The sequence below is a fragment of the Nanorana parkeri genome, unplaced genomic scaffold (genome assembly GCF_000935625.1).
Source record: "Nanorana parkeri isolate BGI_ZX_2015 unplaced genomic scaffold, ASM93562v1 scaffold65, whole genome shotgun sequence".
Taxonomy (NCBI): Eukaryota; Metazoa; Chordata; class Amphibia; order Anura; family Dicroglossidae; genus Nanorana; species Nanorana parkeri.
In genome coordinates, this window is record NW_017306333.1 from 487,871 (window position 1) to 510,056 (window position 22,186).

Genomic DNA, 22,186 nt, shown 5'->3' on the forward strand with positions numbered 1-22,186 from the left:
CCCCAAGTTAAGCTCTCCTCCAACTCCCTCCTCTTGAATGCCAGAGATTTGTCATAAACATCTATAGGTTCAACACATAACCACAGGTAGCGATAGATGTAATTCGCTTCCAAGAAGGGTGGTATCAGAAGCACTTAGTTCACCTATACGATAGATCAGCCACAACCATAAAGGTGTTTAGTATTACTACACCAGCTATATGCCCCCAACACTTAAGCAGCCCATACACCTTACGAATATCGTTCGATTATCGTAAGGTTGATGGGCAGTGTACAACAGCAAAAAATGTACAATCAATCAACTTTTAAGTAACCAGCAGGTTAGAAAACTTTGGTCGATCATACGATTTTCGCAAGGTTGGTGGCATTTCCGTACGTCAAAATTTGTACGATCTACACTGCACATGTGCAGACGTAAATACGTGCTGTAGATTACCGCAATTCGTCCAGTTGCTTTTCTTCTAATTACCGCTGATCCAACCTAGCGTCCGATGATCGCAAGGTGTATGGGCAGCCTTACTCAGAACACTGCAGGTGTTTTCTAAGGTGGAAAACACTAATTGTGTGATTAATGAACATTGAAAAGACAACGACTGGAAAGTTGTTGAAAGAGATTACATATTTCTTCAGACCTATAAAAGCAATAAAAATCAAAGTAGAGAAAAATCAAAGAGCAGAGCTAGGACATAAAAAAGCACACTTTAATATTTGAGAATTACATGATACAAAATAAACCGAAATCTTCTGACTTAGACTTTACATACCAAATAAAAAATATTTTAATCGCAAAGGTGAAATGAAAGTTTCAGCCTTCTTCACTTTACACTTGGCCAAATATGAGTCATTACATTACTCGTATTTCTGCGTCTGTTGTGAGCCTTTCTGGGCATTCATCCCACAGGAAACAGCAGTCTAGAAGTCTGAATAAATATCCTCCCTTTAGCTTTAATCCTCAGATATTAAGTTCAGAAAAATAGAGATGAAGAGGCAACAAGAGGACTATAGGTATATGGGGTTTTGGTTTGGACTGAAGCTTCCATTTTTAGTTTTCTTTCAATCTATGAATATTTTCTCTTCTGTATAGCTTCTGCTTTAACAGCCAGACTTCTTGCACATATGGTGAGAACCACGATCAGTACTCCCACCAGGAAAGTTACTAGTGGCCATAAGAAGCAGTGCAGAAGGACATTAGCATCATGAGATCTTTTCAGCAGCACATCTTCAGGCCTGAAAGACAGTAATAATGAACATATGATTTTAGAAACAGATCAAAAAAATATACCTGCACAATGCTTTCATGTCAAATACAATAACCAACATATTAAGTAGTTCACTTCTAAGGCAGCTATTGAGTTCATGTCACCAAAAGCAGAAAACTATTGTTAGGTAGAGCTTCACAAAGCACTATGAATTTGCTAAGAAAACAGAACATCAGCAAACATCTCCTTTCAGGCAGAGGGAGTCACTGCCATGAGTCATTTAGTTCTATGTCATGTGTACATTTTACCTTAGGCTGTTAATCTCTGTAACTGACAAGCTTTTTTTCAATAGCACTAGTACAAACGAGAGCTCCACCTGTTGGCTACATAATATTCATATGCGATATTTCATATTTACCCTAAAAAAAGAAAACCTGTATAAAACCCACTATATTTTCCCTATAACCCTTTCGCTGCCAAGCCCTCCGGAACGCTTTAAACCTCAGCTGGCCACACCATTTTTGCAATTTTTCCCATCATTTTAATTTTCTATGTATCCATTCCTGTATTTATAGAAAAACATTATCATATGTTTTACCTTCTCTTTAACAAACAAAGGCAACAAAGGCATTAATAATTATATCGAGACATACATTGACAGTACAGAAAACTGCACTAAACATTTAGCAGCATTTTATTTATTTTTAAAAACCAAAAAAAAATTATTCTAATTGCATTCCATTAGTCTAATGCAACTTTTTTTTTCAATGAATTTTCTTTTTCCTTCAAGTGGGCATGTTGTGATGGCATGGTAAATTCATGTATAAAATTATGTATAAATAAAACTCACAAATGTACAGATATTTGCAAATGCACATTTTTTAAAGTCTTGTAGTATTTGACAGGAACCATGGGGTAACCTTTTTATCCCATAGTTCTCTTTAGGGTCACGAGAGGACAAATACTAACATTCTCCCGATACCCAAAGCTCAGTATATAGCGGGCTATAGCTCGGTATATACCAAGAGCGCCACAGCCGGGACAGATCCAGAGAATGCTGTCGAGATCCACCCAGCTGGCTGATTGACAGCTGGCTCTGCCTATCTAGAGGCAGAACCAGCTGTTCCCTCCCTCTACCCCGTCTGTTCCACAGTCAGCGCTGGAGGATCGGAGAGGAGAGGGGGGAATCCCTGCCGGGAACAGTGACTGACTGCCACCGTTCTCTCTAGGGGGATGATCAGGAAGTGAGTGAGCGACGGTATGTGTTCACTCACTTCCCGATCAATAGAGCCGACGTGTGACAGCTTCAATGTCTCACAACGGCTCAAACGATGAGGATGAGTGTAAATCACTCACCTCATAGTTCTCCTTTAACTATGGTCAAGCTGCTACATACACATTTTAAATATGTATAATTGTTGTCAAAGACAAGTATAGCAGTGACATTTTAGCACCCCCAGCCTGCTTATTAAACAATAAAGTAGGAGCAGGACACTGATGAAGAGATGTCTGTGTTCTGCCCTCCTGTATGCATGATTGCATAGTTAGATTGACAGCAATGCAGTAAAAGTCCTACTGGCTGTCAAATATGGCTCTGCCATTCCCTGCCTCAGTTTTGCGTCTCATTGGAATGAAAGGAAGCCATTATTAATTCAGGCTTGGGCATTTGTATTGAAATACTTTAAATGTTTTTTGTTTTTGTTTTGTTTTTTCTTTAAACAAATGCAGGTGTTTCCACTTCTCCTGCTGTATTTGCAATTCAAATATAAAATCAAATATGCGGCACCATTTATTTCTGTTTAACTCTTACAACAACACCATTTTAGCATACGCATAAGTGTATCCTACTCAACTTGATGCCATTAAGGTGATCACTAACTCTTTGGCCCTTTATCCTTCTCCTTCCCCTAGTAATGTGTAAACGTGTGCTCAAATAATGGCACCACCACAAAACCCACAAATCTTGCAGTCAACCACATTATTCCTTAAGATTCTGTTTTCCCATAGGAAGGCATAATGTAACGCTCAGTGGGGTGTGGCTATCAGGATTGTTACTGCAGATTCAAACAGAACCTGGGCACACCTAGTCCCGCCCACCACTTTCTGGATTAACAGCAATGCCCACTGTGAGCTGCAGTGTCTGGGAGAAGGGCATGCAAGACACAAACAGAGGAGGATCTGGCTCAGTCAGGGAAGGTAAAGGAAGTTTATTGTTTACTTTATGATGCATGTGCATCACATTATAGCTGGATTTGAGACCTGTTTAGACAGTCATACAAGAGACTGGAAAAGTGTATTTCCACTTTTGCAGTCAAATCTAGGAAAACCCCTCCATATGTTCATTACGTGTTCCTTTTCACACAGTTTACTATAACTTTAAAAAAAATAGTACCTTTACCTTCAGGTAAGATTTTATATTTTCTCTTTTTACGACACAACCCTTATGGTATTTGGTTAGTAATTTCCCACATACTTTGTACATTATGAATAGGTTTGTGGTCCGTAGGATCTCTTTTTTATTTATCATCTACCTAAAGTACAATAAAATCAAGAGATGTGAAATTCAAGAGCCTCCAGAAAGGTCAGTCATCCTTAAAAGGAACCTGTCAAGTTAGGCATATGGGAGCTGACACTGCTGACCTGATTTTAAAGGTCTATACTCTAGAAATGCATCTTTGTCATGGCTTCACGACTTCTGATTTACTGATTTACTGATTTACTGACCCAAAACAAGCATGTTCCTATCTAGAATTGGGATCATGGAGTTCTACAGTTATTTCAGAGGAAGAGAACCTCTCCACCTCGCAATAGTTTATGACAAGCTGCTAAACAATGCTAAATATAACAGATCCTGTCAATGTTGTAATGGTCCTAGCCTATAAAGTAGAGTCATTTTTAATTCGCATTTAACTTATATCTCTAACTTATAGACTAGTTTTAATGCTTGAATTATCCTGTTCTTAATTTCAAGAAAAAAACATTGTAAACTGAAACTGTTGTTAAAATCCCAACTTAACAACAACATAATAGAGGTCATGTCAGCATTACCACACCAAATTATTTTGAATAGGTGCCTGTACCTTAGGCCTCGTTCACACCATCCTCAGTGCGTTCCGGCCCGTTTGTGGCCGCAATGCGATCGGCTGCACGGGAACGCAAGACACATCAATGTCTGTAGACCGGTCCAGTCAGATAAAATAGTGCTTGCAGCATTTTTTCTGACCGGACCAGACTCCAGGCATTGATGTGCCTTGTAGCAGCAGTTTTCACCCCTTTCCCCCAGTGACAGAGTCTCTTTAAGATTACTTAAAGTGCAAATTCAGCTACAAAAGCTTTGTATAGAATGGGGGGTGAATCTGAACCTCTGTCAACTTTTTATAAATATCTGATTGCCATTAAGGAGAGTAATCTGTCTGGTTTAAAGCACTGTGTGCCAGTTGAAATTATTTTTCCCTCGCTTCCTCTCTTGCCTGATACCAGTCACCTGGACAGGAAACTGAGAAGAAATCACTCCTAACTGAAATTGTAACCCTTTAGGAATATTTAGTTGCAAACGAATCAAAGCTTTTATATTTTTTTGCACAAATAGATTAACAGATCTACAGTATTTCATATGTATACTGTACTTACAAACCATATAAAAGACTACAGTTCCCCTGTTATATGTACACATTTTATTAATTTTTATTAAGTATCTTTTTTTTGTACTGTTAAGAAATAAGACACATGCTCATGAAGGCAATCACCAAGGATTCCTTATATCCAGCGGAAGGTATCTCTTGTGTTCCATATTTTATATCAATGAGCATTGTCTATAGCTTTAAAAAGCAAATGTTATAAAGGTGAGAAACTGGTTCTTTTCTTAGAAGTCAGCACGTGTGCTGCTGCTGACAAGCCCATGCATTTTTAAAACGATAGCAGATTTCTAGAACTGTCTGGTGACCTGAGATCTCTGGAGGCCTTGTACTGGGAAAAAACAGCTTTGTATTTACAATGTGCATACTGGGCAGCACTTCACATCCTCATTACCATCAGCAACAAGACCAGACCAACAAAGCCACCCTTCTGTAACACAGCTAGTTTTCAGTCATTAAAAAAATGTGTCATATTTTGGCTGATGAGAGTTAAAAAAAAAAAAACATAAAGAGCAGCTCTCATGTTTAAACATAAAGTCAAACCTCTTTAATAAAGTGAAGAGCCACCCTAATAAAGTGCAGTACCCCTAGCATTTTGTAGGGAGCTAGCATTTACTAATGTGCTACTACCCACTGTCAACTGACAGCACACAATATTGTCGGGATCCACCCCGCTGCCTGATTGACAGCTGGCTCTGCCTCTCTAGGGCCAGCTGTGCCCACCACTCCCCTGTCTGTCCCTCCAATGAGCTCCAGAGGAATAGAGAGGGGAGGGGGGAATCCTCGCAGGGATAGGGGTCATCCTGCGCAGACTCTATGTATTGAGAAGAGTATATTTTACTCCCCCAATACTTTTCCTTTAAAGGAACTCTGTCACTATAAAAAAATGATAAATAGTGTCCCCTGCAAGAAGACATGTAATGCTTCTACTGACACTAGCTACGCTGAAGAATCTTCAGAATTTAGCACTTCCAGAAATTTTGGGTTCCATATCCCACACTGCACTCAGTGGTTTGCTCTGCCAAGTCCTACATGTAGTGTAATGACATAGGGACCTGCGGGAGGAAATGCAGAGCGCTGCACGGGATCAGCCATCTAAAACTCTTGTACAGGCAGCAATACCTCTTTAATACAGTGAAGACCCTAATAAAGTCCAGTAACCCTAGCATTTTGTAGGGATTTATAAAGGAACATAATTCCAGAGTCCCATAGGTAATAAAACAATATAGAATAAAAAGAAAATAGTAACAACTTTAAAGGATAGTCATATCTTTTGTTTATAACCACTGGGCACAGTAAAGTCTTTAGAGCATCTTAAGACCTTTTAAGCTTCAAAAACACATAGAGGGGAATTTATCAAAACTGAAGCAGACAAAATCTGGAGCAGTTGCCCATGGCAACCAATCAGCATCTCTCTTGAGTTTGCTCAGGTAAGATTTGATAATGAGGCAGAGAAGCTAATTGGTTGCAGTGCAATTCTGCTCCAGATTTTGTCTGCTCCAGTATTGATAAATTCCCCCCTAATGTATTGATTTTATACTTTACACCTGGTATAGCTCGCTGATATAAGGGGTATGAGGATGTTACCTATTGAAGAACTTCTTTTGTACAAGAATTCTCAAACATAGGTAATACTTCAGTGTTTTGGAAACCAAAAATGTTTTGGCATTATAAAGCCCTTCAGTTAAAAATGCTCCTCTCTAATAAAAAGCAGTTGCACGAGCATAGCAGAAAAATTCCAATAATATATGTTAGCAGTTCTATTTATCTGCCGTCAAACGCTATAATTAAACACCACCGTATAAATCGCCTTGTGCTTTACAGTTAAGAAAATCTATTTTGTAGATTTTTCGTTAATAGATTTTCTCCTGCATTTTCATCCATAAGGAAATGATCAGTTGGTAGGAAAAAGTCTGTAATCAAATCAGCTATAAAAGTATAGCTTGGGTACTTATTGCTGTGGTCTGCAGACACCGTTCAATGACACCACGCAGATTAGAGATACTACAGGGATAGTTCATAGACAGGTTTATCATAGTAACCTATTAATGAATGTGAAAATATATGTGAAACATTTTATCAGCTAACTAAAAATATCTGCAAGATAGGACAATCCTGATTGTGAAAATATAACTTATAAGATCAGATATTTGAATGTATGTACCACAGTGGACAATCGCAACTCCTCTTTGTTATACCATAAACAACCACACACCCTATATCCGATGTATGTGCGTGTCCAGGAAATGTACTAGCAGGAGCGTGAAATTAACAGCATTTGATACGCTATCTGTTAATCGGCAGATTTGTGAGCTATGCAAAGATGATAGCTTAGTTGTATTGATATAGAAAACTACTGAATCACTGAACGGTGCAGATAGCTCCAGTTCCTGGAGGAAGTAGGTTCTATGATAGCACTGATCTGTATCTGGAACAACTCATTCCCTGCATTCACTAACAATAAGAGCCTGGAACTCAGCAGTATCACTAAGGGCTTGTTCACACCAATTGCGGTGCGTTCCAGAGCGGTAGCTGCTGGAACGCACCGCAATCGCTCACAATACTTCCCCCGTGGCCAGTGGAGGGGGGGCGTGGCTGCGGTGCCATTGACTTCAATGCACCGCCCCCTCCCGCCCCAGAACGCGGGGGGGGGGAGTTTTGTGAGCGATTGCGGTGCGTTCCAGCAGCTACCGCTCTGGACGCACCACAATTGGTGTGAACCAGCCCTTAACCAACAGACTGCAGTAAATACAGTTCCTCTTCTGCTGGGCTGAGCCTATAGCCCTCAGCAGTCAATCTCTACCCTAAATGGCTAATCCTTAGCCTGAAAATGGGAAGATCATTGATCAAGGAAGTCATTGATAGGGCAGCTGGAGAGTCTGCCCAATAGATGACCTGCTCAGACTCAGCCATGATACTCACAAATTTTGTTCGACATTCGTAAAGTGTCTGGTGGCATTTTCGGGTGCAAACAAAGATCTTTCATTCAGAAATCTACTAGTGTATGGCCAGCCTTAAAAAACTGCCTACCATGGAACAGAAGCTTTTAACGGATTTTAATGGGAAAATATTATATTACAGCAGGGGTAGAAGAAATGGGTTGTGCAGAGGCACCGTGACATAACACAGAGGAACAAAAGTGGCGTAAAATAAAGAAACTGAGGTGAGGTGTTTAGACAGGATTATATTTTGGAAGGTGTAGAAGAAATAGTATGTGCAGAGGAAAGTGAAGACCATGGCATGGTGTGACATGAGATAGGGGAACAAAAGAAATAATGATTTCCAGGGTTAGTTCACCCAAAACCAATATTTCAGATTTTGGTATATGATAAAAGTATTAAACCACTAGACAATTTTTTATATCCTATATCTCTATTATTGGAATATCTGTGCTGAAATTCCTGGGCCTGCATATTTGCAACATAAGGGGGATAGAAAGTCAGGAACTAATAGAGCGAGATCTTGCTTATGGAGTATCCAAATATAATGAGAAGCCAGAGGTTGCTTCAGCTCACAAGGGTCCAGCTGTAACTAAATTATTACAGTAAAGTGACATAAGTAAGCGTAATATAAACCAAAGGTATTATAAGGTGAGGAACAGAGATAGTATGACATGTGGGTAAGGGTGGAAGAGGGCTCTTAAGGTTACAGGAGTGAAGAAAAATCAGTAGAGATGCCATTTTAAATTAGCATCTGGGTTTAAAAACGAGCATTAAGCAGGACTTTGCTCTTTCCCATGTCAAATCCTACTAGTCTACCAGATTTCAATGTAGGGATTCATTCATTAAAGAAGTGCAAGGAGCAATGCCATGCAAGAGCACTGGCCTACAGCAACAAATTAGAAATAATTTCTTAAAGTGACACTAAAATCAGGAGTTGGATCTTAAAAATGCATGCAAGTACTTCAACTATTAACAAAACTTTAGTTTATTTGTGCATCACTCATCTGTAGATCCTCAAATCATCTCTGAAATCATGCTGATACGGTCCTTCCTTCTGGAGGGTGGCTACTTTTGTTCCCCATGGTCCCTGTGTGTGTTGTAAAGTAGCCACTGCTCCAAGCTCACTCCCATGATGGACTACAATCTCACATTTAGTTTACTAATCTGTACTGAGATTGTAGTTCATCACGGGAGGGAGCTTGGAGCAGTGGCTACTGTACAACTTACACAGGGACCATGGGGAATAAAAGTAGCCACCCTCCAGAAGGAAGGACAGTGTCAGCACCAATTCAGAGATGATTTGAGGATCTGCAGGTGAATGATACACAAAGACACATTTTCGTTAATATTTAAAGTGACATTAAAGTCTCAATTCATAGATATATGCAAACAATACGATTAATTGTCCTTTAGGGTACTTGAATGTATTTTATAAGATTTAATTCCTGAGTTTAGTGTCACTTTAAGCCGTGCTCTTAGTGGTTTCTCTTAGTTACAACACTTTCATATGACCATTGCACTTTGCTCTACCATACTGAATACGTGTGTATGTAACATTCAGAAGCTAAGCAGACGTTAAATGAGGTCTACAGAAAAAAATTGTTTCTGGAAAAAAATCAAATCTATTAGGCAGCAGATGCAGGAAGCTGTTTGCTCTTCTTTACTAATTAGATATAGAGGATATTACATTGTCCACAGAAGTGAATAGTGTAACTGTGGCAACAGATAATTTACTGATTTTCATGCTGTGTGGTGACCATATCATGCAATTCTCCTGGAGACAAAAGTTATTCTACAGAAAACACATTTATTAGCAATGTCTGAATATGATCAAATTCTAAGAAACCTCATAAAAGTTGAATCTTTTTAAATAATTATCGCCCTCAAATGGAAGTTTCATGACTATAAATGCTTCAGTCATTATTTAGAAGTATATATGTGTTTATGCCTTGCAGTGTGCGCCATGCCTAGACACTGATAGATATATTATTTAACATCATGACTTATTGATGCATGGTAATGACGCTGAACTTACAAGAAGGTCATAATTACAGGGGAACAGACATCCTATTATAAACATATAGTTACAAATGCAAGTAAATATGACACTCATTACCTCCTCTATTAGCTTTTACTGACACTCAAGTCCATTATTTTAAATGTTATGTGCTTAAACTGTCTAACTAAAGGCAAAGCTTTTTAAATTAGACTTGGAGAGAGTGGTGAAGGGCTAGAACCACTGTCAGATTATTATTGCTGCATGTGTTCAATGTGTCTCAATGTGTACAATGGGAATAAAGGTGAGGGTAAATTCAAAATTTTGAGTTGCCACCAGAATGGAAATAGAGAGGAAATCTTCCAATTGGGACGTTTGTTTTCATGACAACTGACTAAGAGGGTATTTTCCTCATTGGAAAGATATGATCCCACTTCCTGTTGAGTCTGCACAAAAGGAAGTCAAGGGAAATCTCCCTAATCAGACACCGATTAAAAAAATTACCTTTTTTTATCCAACCCTTACTCTACCCACTTTCAGGTAAAACGCATGTATAATCACATTCCTGCAACGCATGGTAAAGCATGGCACATTAAGGATGCAAATGTTAACTTGTTAGCTTGGTCTTGAGTTTAGATACGGTTAAGGGACCAATTAGCAGTTTAAACATGAAAACACACTACTGGGGGGACACTCCATGTGTGACATCACTGCCCTGTCACTTGTTTATATGAGCACCTGCAATTCATGCATTATCATTGTTCTTTGCAGTACTTTAGCTATCTGAGTTTATTTTCTCCTTGTTTGCCAGAATAATGATATGAGAAATATGCACCGTCATTATGGACAAGATAACCATCCAATTTTAGCTAGTGAACTCTAGGTGGCATTTAAAGCCTCAGGTGCTTCCACACAATTTTGTCAGGTGTGGGGGGGAGATCTTCAGTAGCTTGCAGGAGTAATGAGGTGCAGAGGTCTCCTAGTCTATAACATAGGTGCTGCATTCCGATGTGCTCATAGTAACTGATCCTTTATACTCACAAAGGGTGTTTTACCGAACAGCTAAAAATTAGGAAAAAAAGCCCTTAAGAAAAAGGTATACATTACTTGACAGACCTCTGTATTGCTACAATTACTTTTTAGCACGGCTATTTGTCAATAATAAAAACTGGGGAAGAAGTAAATCATTTTCTTTAGTCTCTCATGCGTCACAGTGAGGAATACTTGTTTCTCATAATCACTACTCTGAGATGTGAGCAATCAGAAACAAGGTTCAATAAATGTCTGTAATTCTCTACTGACAAATAAGTAAAGAGTTGCAACATTTCAACTTTCTAGTGATATTATTTGCCAAATATTCAGCTGTTCATCTCTGGATAATATTTTTGTTCTGCTCAATGCACAACCTAACTTAAATGCAACTGCAGGTTTTTTGGCCATAACGTGTAAACACATAAATAGAGGGGCAGCTACTTGAACTTCACAGGCAGAATAAGCAATGATGCTGATGATAAAACAACATGTCATTCCATCTGCAAGCTTTGTATACAGTTTTACTTACCGTATATACTCGAGTATAAGCCGAGATTTTTTTGCTGAAAAGTGCCCCCCTCGGCTTATACTCGAGTCAGCATGGTCCAGTGGTCAGGTTTCTTCTTACTTACCTCGCCGAGCGTCGCGTCACTGCTGCTCCGGTGGGCGGCACTACAGAGTATATACTGCTAATCAGATCCGCTCCTTTATGCCAGGTAAAGCCCTGGATTCAAAGCTCAACTTTTTCAAAGCCTAGATTAAGGCAAGTTTGTAACTGGGTGTAAGCTTCAACTCCCTGCAAATAGTCCAAAGCCAGAGCCTCTACTAGCAACAGAGGCTCCAGTATTTTACAGATGAATGATAGAGGCTGAGGTTATTACTTGAAGGGATGGGGCTTGATGTTGACTTGGAAGAAGTCAAGGCCCTGAGTAAGGCCTAAATCTAGGACTCAGGAGAGCCTCCCCAGACATAAAGGAACAAAATCAGAAGACAAGTGCAGTACCTTTACCTGTAATATTAACTTAAACCTTCTACAGTCATGATGGCGCCTGTTCAGGCACTTACTGTTATAACATCACAATCATCTCCCATCTGTGGTCCTGCATTGCCATGCTATCATATACAATTTGAGGCTACAAATGACTGTGCTGACACACAATAAGCAGGTATGGTTCACCATTGTCACTTTTAGAATCATGTGTGAAGCCATGCTGGAACAAACACATGTAGACTGAATAAAGCCTGAATATCAGCACGGAGATGCAAAAAAAAGGATTAAAATAAAATAAAATTGTATTTAATTTAAAAGAAACATGGAAATTTTTATGATACCAATAACTTTATCAAACTAAATGTCATACATCTACTTTAAATTCTAAATAAACTGACCGCTAAAAAGTTTAGAGCTAATGGTTTGTTTACAAACATCTGTCTTAATAAAAGGTAACTAGCCATTCCATTCAGGGTGATCAGGAGGAAAATACTTCACATAGAATAACATTCATTTGCTCAGTGGTGCCTGTCCCCGTGGCAATTAAATTACAAACTTTAACTCTCATTTTCTTCTTCAATATGAGATTTAGAAAGGAAGAAACGGAAAGGTCACCTCTGTGATCATTCATAAAGAAAAGACTTGCCACGGCAGCAGACCATTTAAGCAGCTTTGTATTTTTGCATTTATCTATATAATTCGGTGTAAATTGACAACATTCAGGAAATGCTCGCCTGCACAGTATGGCACAATAGATATTCTACAATTGCTAGAATGGGAATATAGAAAGGGGGCAACTCTACTTTGTGTGCCCCTTTGTCTTCAAACACCAGCTGATGTGAGCAGAGCAGATATTTCACTCATCTCTGTTCAGTGTATTGTGTATGTCACACTAGACCTGCTGCAAGAATGCAATAAGCAGGAGACACCCACTAAAACTAGCATTACCTTTTCTTTGCTCTTCCGGTAGGTTGTAAACCCTCTGTAAGATAAAAGGAGTGCTTCTAAGAATTGTTCTTGCTGAATATTGCTTGTAAGGGCATCCCTGTGCTTCTCAATAATCACAAAGTATGTTTGAATCAGTCATGTGGCTTGCAAATATAGGGCATATACTGTACAGTGCATATACAGGAACTTTCTTACTTATGATTAAGTATAAGCTTCAAAACAGAACAGCTATACCAGAAGATGGCTATGGTATAAAGAAGATGGCTATGGCATAGTAAAATGAGCAGGTAGATGGCACAGAAAAATGCAAAGCTGCAACATAAATACATTTAGAATTAAAAATAGAATTAAAAAGTTATACTCACCCGTTCCTCTGAGCTGGCTTGCTCTTAGACCGGTCCTTTCAGCCTCCCTTCCATGACCGGTCTTTATTACAGGAAACCTCTGCACAAAGGAAAGTTTTACACTGGATTACTGCACAGGTCTGGAAGAAATAAGTACACCAAGGTTCAAGTAAAAATACACATGCCACTTGTATGTACACAATATCTACTTATCCTGGAGTTCACCTTTAGGTAAATTTAGCTAAAAATGCAGTATCAAAGATAAGAGATGAAAAAAAACATTTATTCAGTCATCTAAAAAAATCCTAAATAAATATTTAAAAAAACTAGATAGTGTGATCCTGAATCTTTCAGTGTATTACTATTCCTTTGTACAGCAGGAATCAGACCGGAATAAGAAGGGGCAGGACTGTGAGTCAGTCAGGTTATACTGCATTGTAGGGCTGCAACCAACTAATCAATTAATCGATAATAATCGATTATGAGAATAGTTGTCAACTATTCTCATTATTGATTATTTGGTTGGATCCCCTAGCTCTCTCCTCCATGCTGGGAGGAGGGCACAGCAAGCAGTGGGCGGGTGCAATACCCAGCCTGCTATTGGTTATTGCCGTTTGAAATGGCCAATAGCAGGCTGGCTATTCAGACAGTGGGCTGGTGAGCCCACTGTCTGAATCTTGCTATTTGGCAGCTGTCATTGCCTGACTGTAGCTATTTAAGCGCCATGTTGTTACAATACCATTATTAAAAAGAATAATTATAAAGGGTCCTTTTCGGTTTAGACCTGACAAATTCTGCTGCGGGAGGTGCATTGCATTGCCATTCATTTCAATGTTACCCCAAACGCGCCTCCCACCCACAGTTTGATCGCCCGCACTAGAACGCACATTACCGCAATATCGTGCATTCCAGTGTAGTGCGAATGCAAAAGTTGTTCATGCAGTTTTATTCTGAAGTAAACGTTATGTTTGTAACACTGCAATTGCGTATTTTATATTAAACTAAAGGTGGTGTTTAGTTAAAAAAAATGTTTAAAAGATTAAAAAAAATAAAATCGGCCAACTAATCGATTATGAAAATAATCATTAGTTGCAGCCCTACTGCATTGTACAGTGTGGTCAGTTTATAACTAGACACTTGCTAACAGGAGGAGAGGGCAATGTGAGGACAGTGTTGACCTAATATTAGGGATGCACAGATACCATTTTTTCCAGACCGAGTGCAAGTACGGATACTTTTCCTCAAGTTCTCGCCAAAAACATTTACCGATACCTTTTTTTTTAAGCGTCATGCGACAATGATTTTAGGACGGTGGTGGAGCACCATGACCCAGTCACAGCTGCAACTGTTGTGACCCTGGTAGTTTTGCCACTGACTACAAATCTCAGCAAAACATTATACAGCAATGCAAAATACCATCAGCTAAAGAGGACTACAAATCTCAGCAATACATTATACAGCAATGCAAAATGGCACCAGCTATAGAGGACTACAAATCCCAGCAGTACTCATGAAAATGCCCAGTATCGGCACCTGGTATTAGTATTGGTGCATCTCTACTTCATTCATGTGCTGTTGCACAGTTTTTGTCCAATCAGTTGGCTGGGAGCAATTCAGTGATAAACCAGTGAAAAATTTAGTTATCACTGGTAAACAAGTTTCCTAAGCCATGTATTTGTTTATTTGTTAACCAGTTAAGGTTAGGGTCTAAAAAAAAGTTCAACAAAGTACGCCATACACCCTGTTCTTCCCCAGATGCTCACTTAGCGCTACTGCCAGCAAATCCTAGCTGTCAAAATTAAGAAGAAAGTGGCTCTGTATTACAGTGGCCACAATAGGCCGCTCCTATATAGTCAGCAGATAGCTCCTCATGTGGCTCCTTCAGCAAAAATGTATGGGCCCAGTGCCCTTCTGAACCCTGTGCAGCAGCATACCTAACAGGTCCATGCGAGAAGGGGTTCCTGTCTCTTCAAGCATCCTTGTTTCCAAAAAACTGTGCACTGCAATCTGAGATTTAATCTGCAGAATCACCTCCTGGTACATCAAAGAACATGAATTATATTAATAACGGCAATCTTCAAAAATTCTGCTCTTTATAAAGGGTTTGGAGAAGGTAGGATCCTTTCTGTGTTATTACATAGTGAGGACTGACATCTGTGAAGTCTCTAAATCAATTTCAAATCCCTTTACTTGAGACTTAAATTGACACTAAACTCAGGAGTTAAATGCTAAAAATACATTCAAGTACTTTAACTATTAACAAAAATGTATCTTATTTGTGTATCATTTGCCTGCAGATCCTCAAATCATCTCTGAATGCTGGCACTATCCTTCCTTCTGGAAGGGTGGCTACTTTTGTTCCCTGTGTGTGTTGTAAAGTAGTCATCGCTCCAAGTTCGCTCCCGTGATGGACTACTATAGCAATACAAATTAGTAAACGAAACGTTTCAATCTTCTTTTCTACTGCTCATCTTATGTTCTTAACTACAACGTATATGCGCAATACTAAACCTGCAAATTGTAGCATGTAGGATTTATTAGATAATTTGCGATAGAAACCATATTACATTTTAGGAGTATGCAGTCAAAAGAGTTACTGTGTAGGAAATTATGTTCACTTCACTCATCCAGTCGTGTGCCATTTTCCTTGTACATGATTGAGCATTGAAAAAAGAACTCTGGGAATTTAAAAATGTATCCTTGCAGTGGGGGCTATCCCCACACTGCAAGGTTTAAGTTCTCGCTTTGTCTAGGTGGCTCAAATAAACCAGTAATCACTTGTTCCTCAGTCCTGATGCGGTCAGCACTTACCGTACCTCTCTTCCCCTCTGCTCCAGCTTGTGGAATGTCCGTCAGTGTCCGCAAGTCTAATGTAAGTCAATGGCCTTGTGTTAGATGTGATGACAACAGCAGTCCTTAGACTGCTAAAGCCCAAGGGAGAAGAGGCTGTGGGGACCAGTCTTGCAGCCCAGTGGGACCGAGCATCAGATGAGTATATCTGCTTTATTCCCTCCCCTTGAGAAAAATGAGCACTTAACCCTTGCAGTGCAGTGGCAGCCCCACTGCAAGTGCAAGTTTTTTAAAATTCCCGGAGTTGTTTTTAAAGTATACACAGTGTCACCTTATGTACTTAGTTAAGTGAACATTCACTTGTGAAAAGTGAACAGTCTCTACTACCTTAATAAATGAGCTTCAAAAGCTTAGTAAATATGCACAAATATTGTGATAACTATATTTTAAAAAGGCTACAATATCATGAAATATTCTGATCAAATATATATTGAGTGAAAATATGCTGGGTTAAAAACTCCACCTGCCAGTCACTCACTTATCCCCTAAACCAGCACATTCCTAGCTGTGCAGCCTCTTTGATGCCACACAGCTACTTGCCAAATCAACTCTGCTGGTCCGTACATGTGCCCTGAAATCTTAAATCAAACCTATGGAAAGCTGGCACCCCAGGCTGGCATGGGGTTTAATAAAGTGCAGTGCAGTGACTCTATAAAGTATATACCATGTTCTCTCATGCCTAAACAGTAAAATTGGCAATGAAAGAGTAGCCAGTAGGTCAGACCTGTCATCAGTGACCATTCAAGACTGAGTTTTCACACAGGGAGAACACAGGCATTATAATGGCCGACCTAGACTCCAATATTCTGAAGGCTGCACTACTTCCTTCTACTGAGATTATTGATTGCTTTTTAAGTACCTAACATGCTTTTATTTGTCTTTAGAATCTGTCTGGGGGACATGCAGAAATCAAATGAACATTAATATTTAAAGCCAATACATTTTCCATACAGGTATTACAAATGAATGTGATTGTTTAAAATACAATGCCACCTTCTTAGTACACTTTAATGATTAAATCAGTTTTCACCAGTATAATTGTTTCTTTGCTGTTCTCCCCTTTCCTCTGTTTTGTAATTTCACCCTTTTTTTCCCCATTTACATGTTAATGAACACATTTATAAACAGTGGCACTATATCCTTTTTGATTGTTTTTTTATCTTACAAATACAGATTTATTACAGGGTGCACCCATGACCATCTATGTGAAAAGCATGTTGAGCTTTCTAATAAAAGAGCCCAGCATTGCCTTTACACTTTCTGGCCCCTTAGGCACTTTTCACACGGACGACATCTGTGCACAGATCTCTTGCTAATCGGAGCAGAATGGAACTCAACTTACCGGACCCATGTTAGGTCTATGGGGTGATGGATGTAAATGGACATATGTCCATTTACATGAGAATACCCAAGAACCGTCACAGTCAGGTCCATCAAATTTCCCTTTGGTTTTTTTACAGACCGAGACGGAGTTGGCGGTAATCAGATGTAAAAAGACTCATGTCCAATTACATCCAGCTACCCATAGAGGTACATTGGGCTTCCGATCAGATCCGTCTGACAAATTGACAGGCGGATTTGAACATACTGCCTGTGTAAAAGGGGCCTTAATCCACTAACGTTGCAATCTTTGATAGCTGAGTGAGAAGGTATGTGTCCTTCCTTTGAAACATTCTGGTCTATTTTCAGCAGAGCAACTACAGTAATACCTTGGTTTACAAGTAACTTGGTTTGAGAGCGTTTTGCAAGACAAGCAAACATTTCTGAAAAAATTTGCCTTGATATACAAGCAATGTCTTGCAATAAGAGCAAAATTTAGTAGAAAAGCGCCACTCGAATAAGCAGTAGCAGTGCGAGCGATGAGTCTGTTTAACGACAACACAATGTAATAAGGAAGAGACTCCACAGTACATAGAACTCAAAGAGAGCTCCCCTGATGAGTGCATGTCGTAAATATGAAATTTTGACAATGAAGATTTATTATGGGATTATGTGTCTGCATTTGGGAACATATGAGTCTGCATATATCATGGAGCCCCCATGGAACTAATGACAAGATTGAAAAATCAGACTACATGCCCATACAAAAGAATGTAACTATACCTTGTGCTCCTACTGTAGTGTATAAGTGTTACAGAGTTAGTAAATGTTCAATAATGCATGTAGGGATGTACATAAATCAAACAATACTGTACCTTCTTTGCAGGTTAAAGTAGCAAGTAAATGGCTGGAAGCCAACCTCCTTATTCCAATAGTCCTCAAAACGCAAAACACTCTCAGAATTCTTCTGGTTTTCTCTCTCACATGGAGGGATATATGAGCACTGTTAAAATAGATTTTGAAACAATTACTTTCCTTCCTACTTCAGTGGATGTGCTATTTATCTGTCATTTTCATTTTATTTTTCTTAGACAGATGAAGTATAAACAGAAGAGCGAAGAGAACAAAAAAGTTAAAAAAAACATTTCGGATGGGGGGGAGGGTTACAATTTCTGCCAGTTTCTTATTGCTGTCTGGGTCTGTATTGGAGAGATATCTTCTCTTTTTCTAACAGGGAAGTGTCGCTCTGGATTTACCCTAATGGTGACATGGACTGCATCAAAAATGTGTTTTTTAGGTAGGTAATGGTAAGAACCGCTGTAAGGTATTGATAGCTGTCTGTGCTTTGCTGTTTCCTTCACTCCTGGTATCACATGGATGAGAAGATGTCTGGCCAGTGGAGTCACAGACTGTGATAACCTCCTGATGGAACTTCTTCCCACTCTATTCCTCAATAAGTAAAAAGTTGTGGTTGGAGTTGGACAAATCTATATCTGGGGTTAGAGTTTGCTGGGGACCTCAGGCAGGCGTCTTTGACAGTGCCTGTCCAGCCGCACATCACCTCCTGCTCCTTTCAGGCGCCAGCACAGCAAAGGACAGCCCTGGAGCCCGGCACCCACTCACAGAGCCGGCAGGAGCTGGGAACCTGCCCGCATCCCCCGGAGAACCCGGAACCCACCCGCAGAGCCCAGCAGCACCCGGAAAGCCCGACACCCACGTGCACCACCCGTATCCCACCCGCCTGCAGAGTCTGGCAACCAGCCGCACTGCCCAGAGAGCCCAGCACCCACGGTGAGATCTGCATGCAGCCCTGGTGAGACCCATGCGCAGAGCCTGGCAGCCACCCAAGCACATTGCCCGGAGAGCCACGAAACCACCTACAGAGCCCGGCACCCACCCGCACCACCCGGAGAGCCTGGGACTCACGTGCAGAGCCCAGCATCCACGTACAGCCCTGGTGAGATCTGCACAGAGCCCTCGTGAGACCCAAACGCAGCCCTGGTGAGACCGAAATGCAGCCCTGTATAATTGGATGTATAATCATGGATTGATGGGATTAATGATTATACAGCAATAGAGAATGGCAACCGGCTATAGGGGACAACAATTCTCAGCAATCAATGATTGCTGGTGGTCATTTTCCATTGCTGAATAATCATAGATTGCTGAGATTGGTGGTCCTCTATAGCTGGTTGCTATTCTCCATTCCTGAATAATCATGGATTGAGTTACAGTTCTTCATACTTATAAAGAAACTGCCTTAAAATCATTAGTCTGTATTGTTTTAGAAAAAAAGTCACATGTCCCTTTAAGAAAAAGTATCTCAATTACTCCTGGTTACTGTTGTCTTTGGAACTTACTTTGAGGGAAAAACTAAATATTTGAATTGCTGGAAAAGGAATAGAGGGGGTATTTTTCCAATGAGGACACTTGTGCAGGTAACAACTGTCTAAGAGCGGATTTCAACTCAGCCTAGAGAGATCTAAACTCACTTCCTGTTACGTCTAGAGACAGGAAGCTTAGGACACCCTCCCCAATGGGACACGTAAAATGAATCCAGCAGAAAGAAAAACAATTTTCAGGGGTTTTAACAATTTTAACCATTCTCTAGTCTAACCCAAAGTAAAAACAAAAGTTTTGGCTTCTGACATACTTGAAGTAGTCTTAGACCAAAATACACCACCCTGTTGATGTGATGACCTCATCATATATATACTGTAAGTCAGAGCTGAAGGCAGTACAATGGCTAAAGCCTTGAACATCCTGAGACAATTAAGCCATAGAGGCCCAGGCTGGTCCTCCTACCAGCACAACAGTTCTGCCAATCACCTTAATTATTCAAAGCTCCACACAACCAGCATGGATTACTTGGGTTTAATATACTACCATGGATAAACAAAGGCAATTACCAATCACTATAATGTAATATTTATACACTTATACAGCATGTAGAAAAAATTCAAGGGCACTTTTTTAAAGCATAGGACTGTCCACATACAGTATGTTATTATGCAGCTGTAAGCATTACTGATTCTACAGTAGCAACAATTGTATTATGAGGCTGCATTTGATGTGCTGACAAGAAGCATGCTGATAGGAGGAGAAATCAAAGAGACAGAAAGATGAACTCATCACTGTGCTGCATCTCCACCACCTTCCAGTCACAGGCTGTTGTGGATCCGAGATGACCTGGGTTGAAAAGGAATGGTTTTAATGATGTTGACCATCAGACTGAGGGCATCTAGTGGCAGCATTAAGTACTGCATGGCAATCTAGGATTGAAGCTGAATATTGCAGAAAAGGCTGTTTATGTTCTTTTATCTTTTTTTTTTTTTTTTTTAGCAGGCTATCATATAATTTGTATCTTGTTATTGTTGGCTGGAGTTCTGTTCTACCAGAATACTGCAAATCTGTTTCTCATAGCCGAGGGGGAGATTACAGTCAAGGCAATTTTGGATGGTAGTAACTACATTATGCAAAATTGCTGGTTTGTTGTGTGGAACCCACAAAAGCAACTTTGGGTTCCTGACAAGAAGAAGTTTATTTTCCAGCTAAAGATGCAAAACGAGAGAAGACATTTCTTTGCCCAAACTATTTTTTCAAAAATGAAAAGCAGACACATTTAAAGTCTGCAGATATTTACTGGTTTCCCAGGAGCCAGAAGCACCAATGTGTCCTCAGCTGTTCAATTTTCACTTTGTAATGATATACTGTATTTGTGCAGTGATATCTGCAACACAATCAGTGTAGTATTCTTCAAGATCTCACTAGCATCCAGAGACCTACAGCATTAGATACTGATCCTCCTGAGCACATCAAGGCTGTCTCTATGTTTTCTCTAGGTAATCTCTGGCACCAGCATACCAGAAAAAAACTAAAACACATAATAATCCTGGTTTGCATGTGTCACCTCTGACAGCATAGCTCAACCTTACAGTACATGGCATAAAACTCTGGCAAAACCATGTTTCAAACTTCCCTTATTCTAGCCCATGCACTCTACTGCTCCCCACCCAGGTCTTTGAATAACCATAACAATGGCCTGCAGCGTTTGCTGTATACAGGGGTACCAAAGATCTGCTGAAGAGCTCTTCGTCCAACAGGCTGGAAATACCGAATGAGGCTGGTGTTCTTGAACTATGATAAGTAGCTTGGGGGTAGAGTAGTATAGCTTGGGGGTGAATTTAGCAAAGGTACAGATGTCCTTTTAATGCTGTTTACCCACTTTAAATGTAACCTGAAGGGCCAACTTTGATAAGCTGCGCAACCTAGTGGGGGAAATAAAATGGGAAAACTTATTTCAAAACCTAAAACACAGACCAGATGTGGGATTGTTTTAAAAACACACTACATACTGCTACTTCAAAGTGTATACCATTAGGGAGCAAAAGCAAAAGATCAAAGACTAAACCAATATGGTTTAATAAAACTGTAAAACAACACGTCAAGGAAAATTGCAGGGACAAGTCTATAATTTTGCCACTTTATAGATCATTGGTTCGACCTCATCTGGAGTACGCGGTCCAGTTCTGGTCACCAGTACTAAGAAAATATGTCCTTGAGTTGGAAAAAGTCCAGCGGAGGGCAACCAAACTAATTAGGGGTATGGAGGACCAGAGCTACGAGACAAGGCTACTAAATTTAAACATGTTCACATTGGAGGTGAGGAGATTGAGGGGGGATATGATCTCCATGTACAAAATGTTCAATGGTGGTAGCAACATTAGCGATAAACTGTTTAAAATTAACTCCATTACAAAAACTAGAGGCCACCACTTAAAATCGGTGGGGAAAAAATTCCAGCACAAGGGGCGAAGGAGGTTCTTCACAGTAAGATCAGTTAGGGTCTGGAACTCACTGCCACAGGTGCTGATTTCAGCAAATAATGTGGAATTGTTCAAGAAACTTTTGGACGATTTCTTAAGGGACC

The 22,186-nt window shown here is 39.9% G+C and overlaps 1 protein-coding gene across 2 annotated transcripts in view; it reads right to left on the minus strand.

Moving 5' to 3' along the window:
• Positions 1-679: 679 nt before the first annotated feature.
• KCNMB4 (potassium calcium-activated channel subfamily M regulatory beta subunit 4) overlaps positions 680-22,186 on the minus strand; it is a 52,162-nt gene continuing 30,655 nt past the window's right edge. For both annotated transcript variants that reach the window (XM_018576359.1, XM_018576358.1), the window contains 2 exons: positions 18,132-18,259; positions 680-1,226 (listed from right to left, as the gene is read on the minus strand). In XM_018576359.1, the coding sequence (XP_018431861.1) occupies positions 1,058-1,226; positions 18,132-18,259 (297 nt within the window). In that variant the 3' untranslated portion in view covers positions 680-1,057. The remainder of the gene's footprint in view (positions 1,227-18,131; positions 18,260-22,186) is intronic.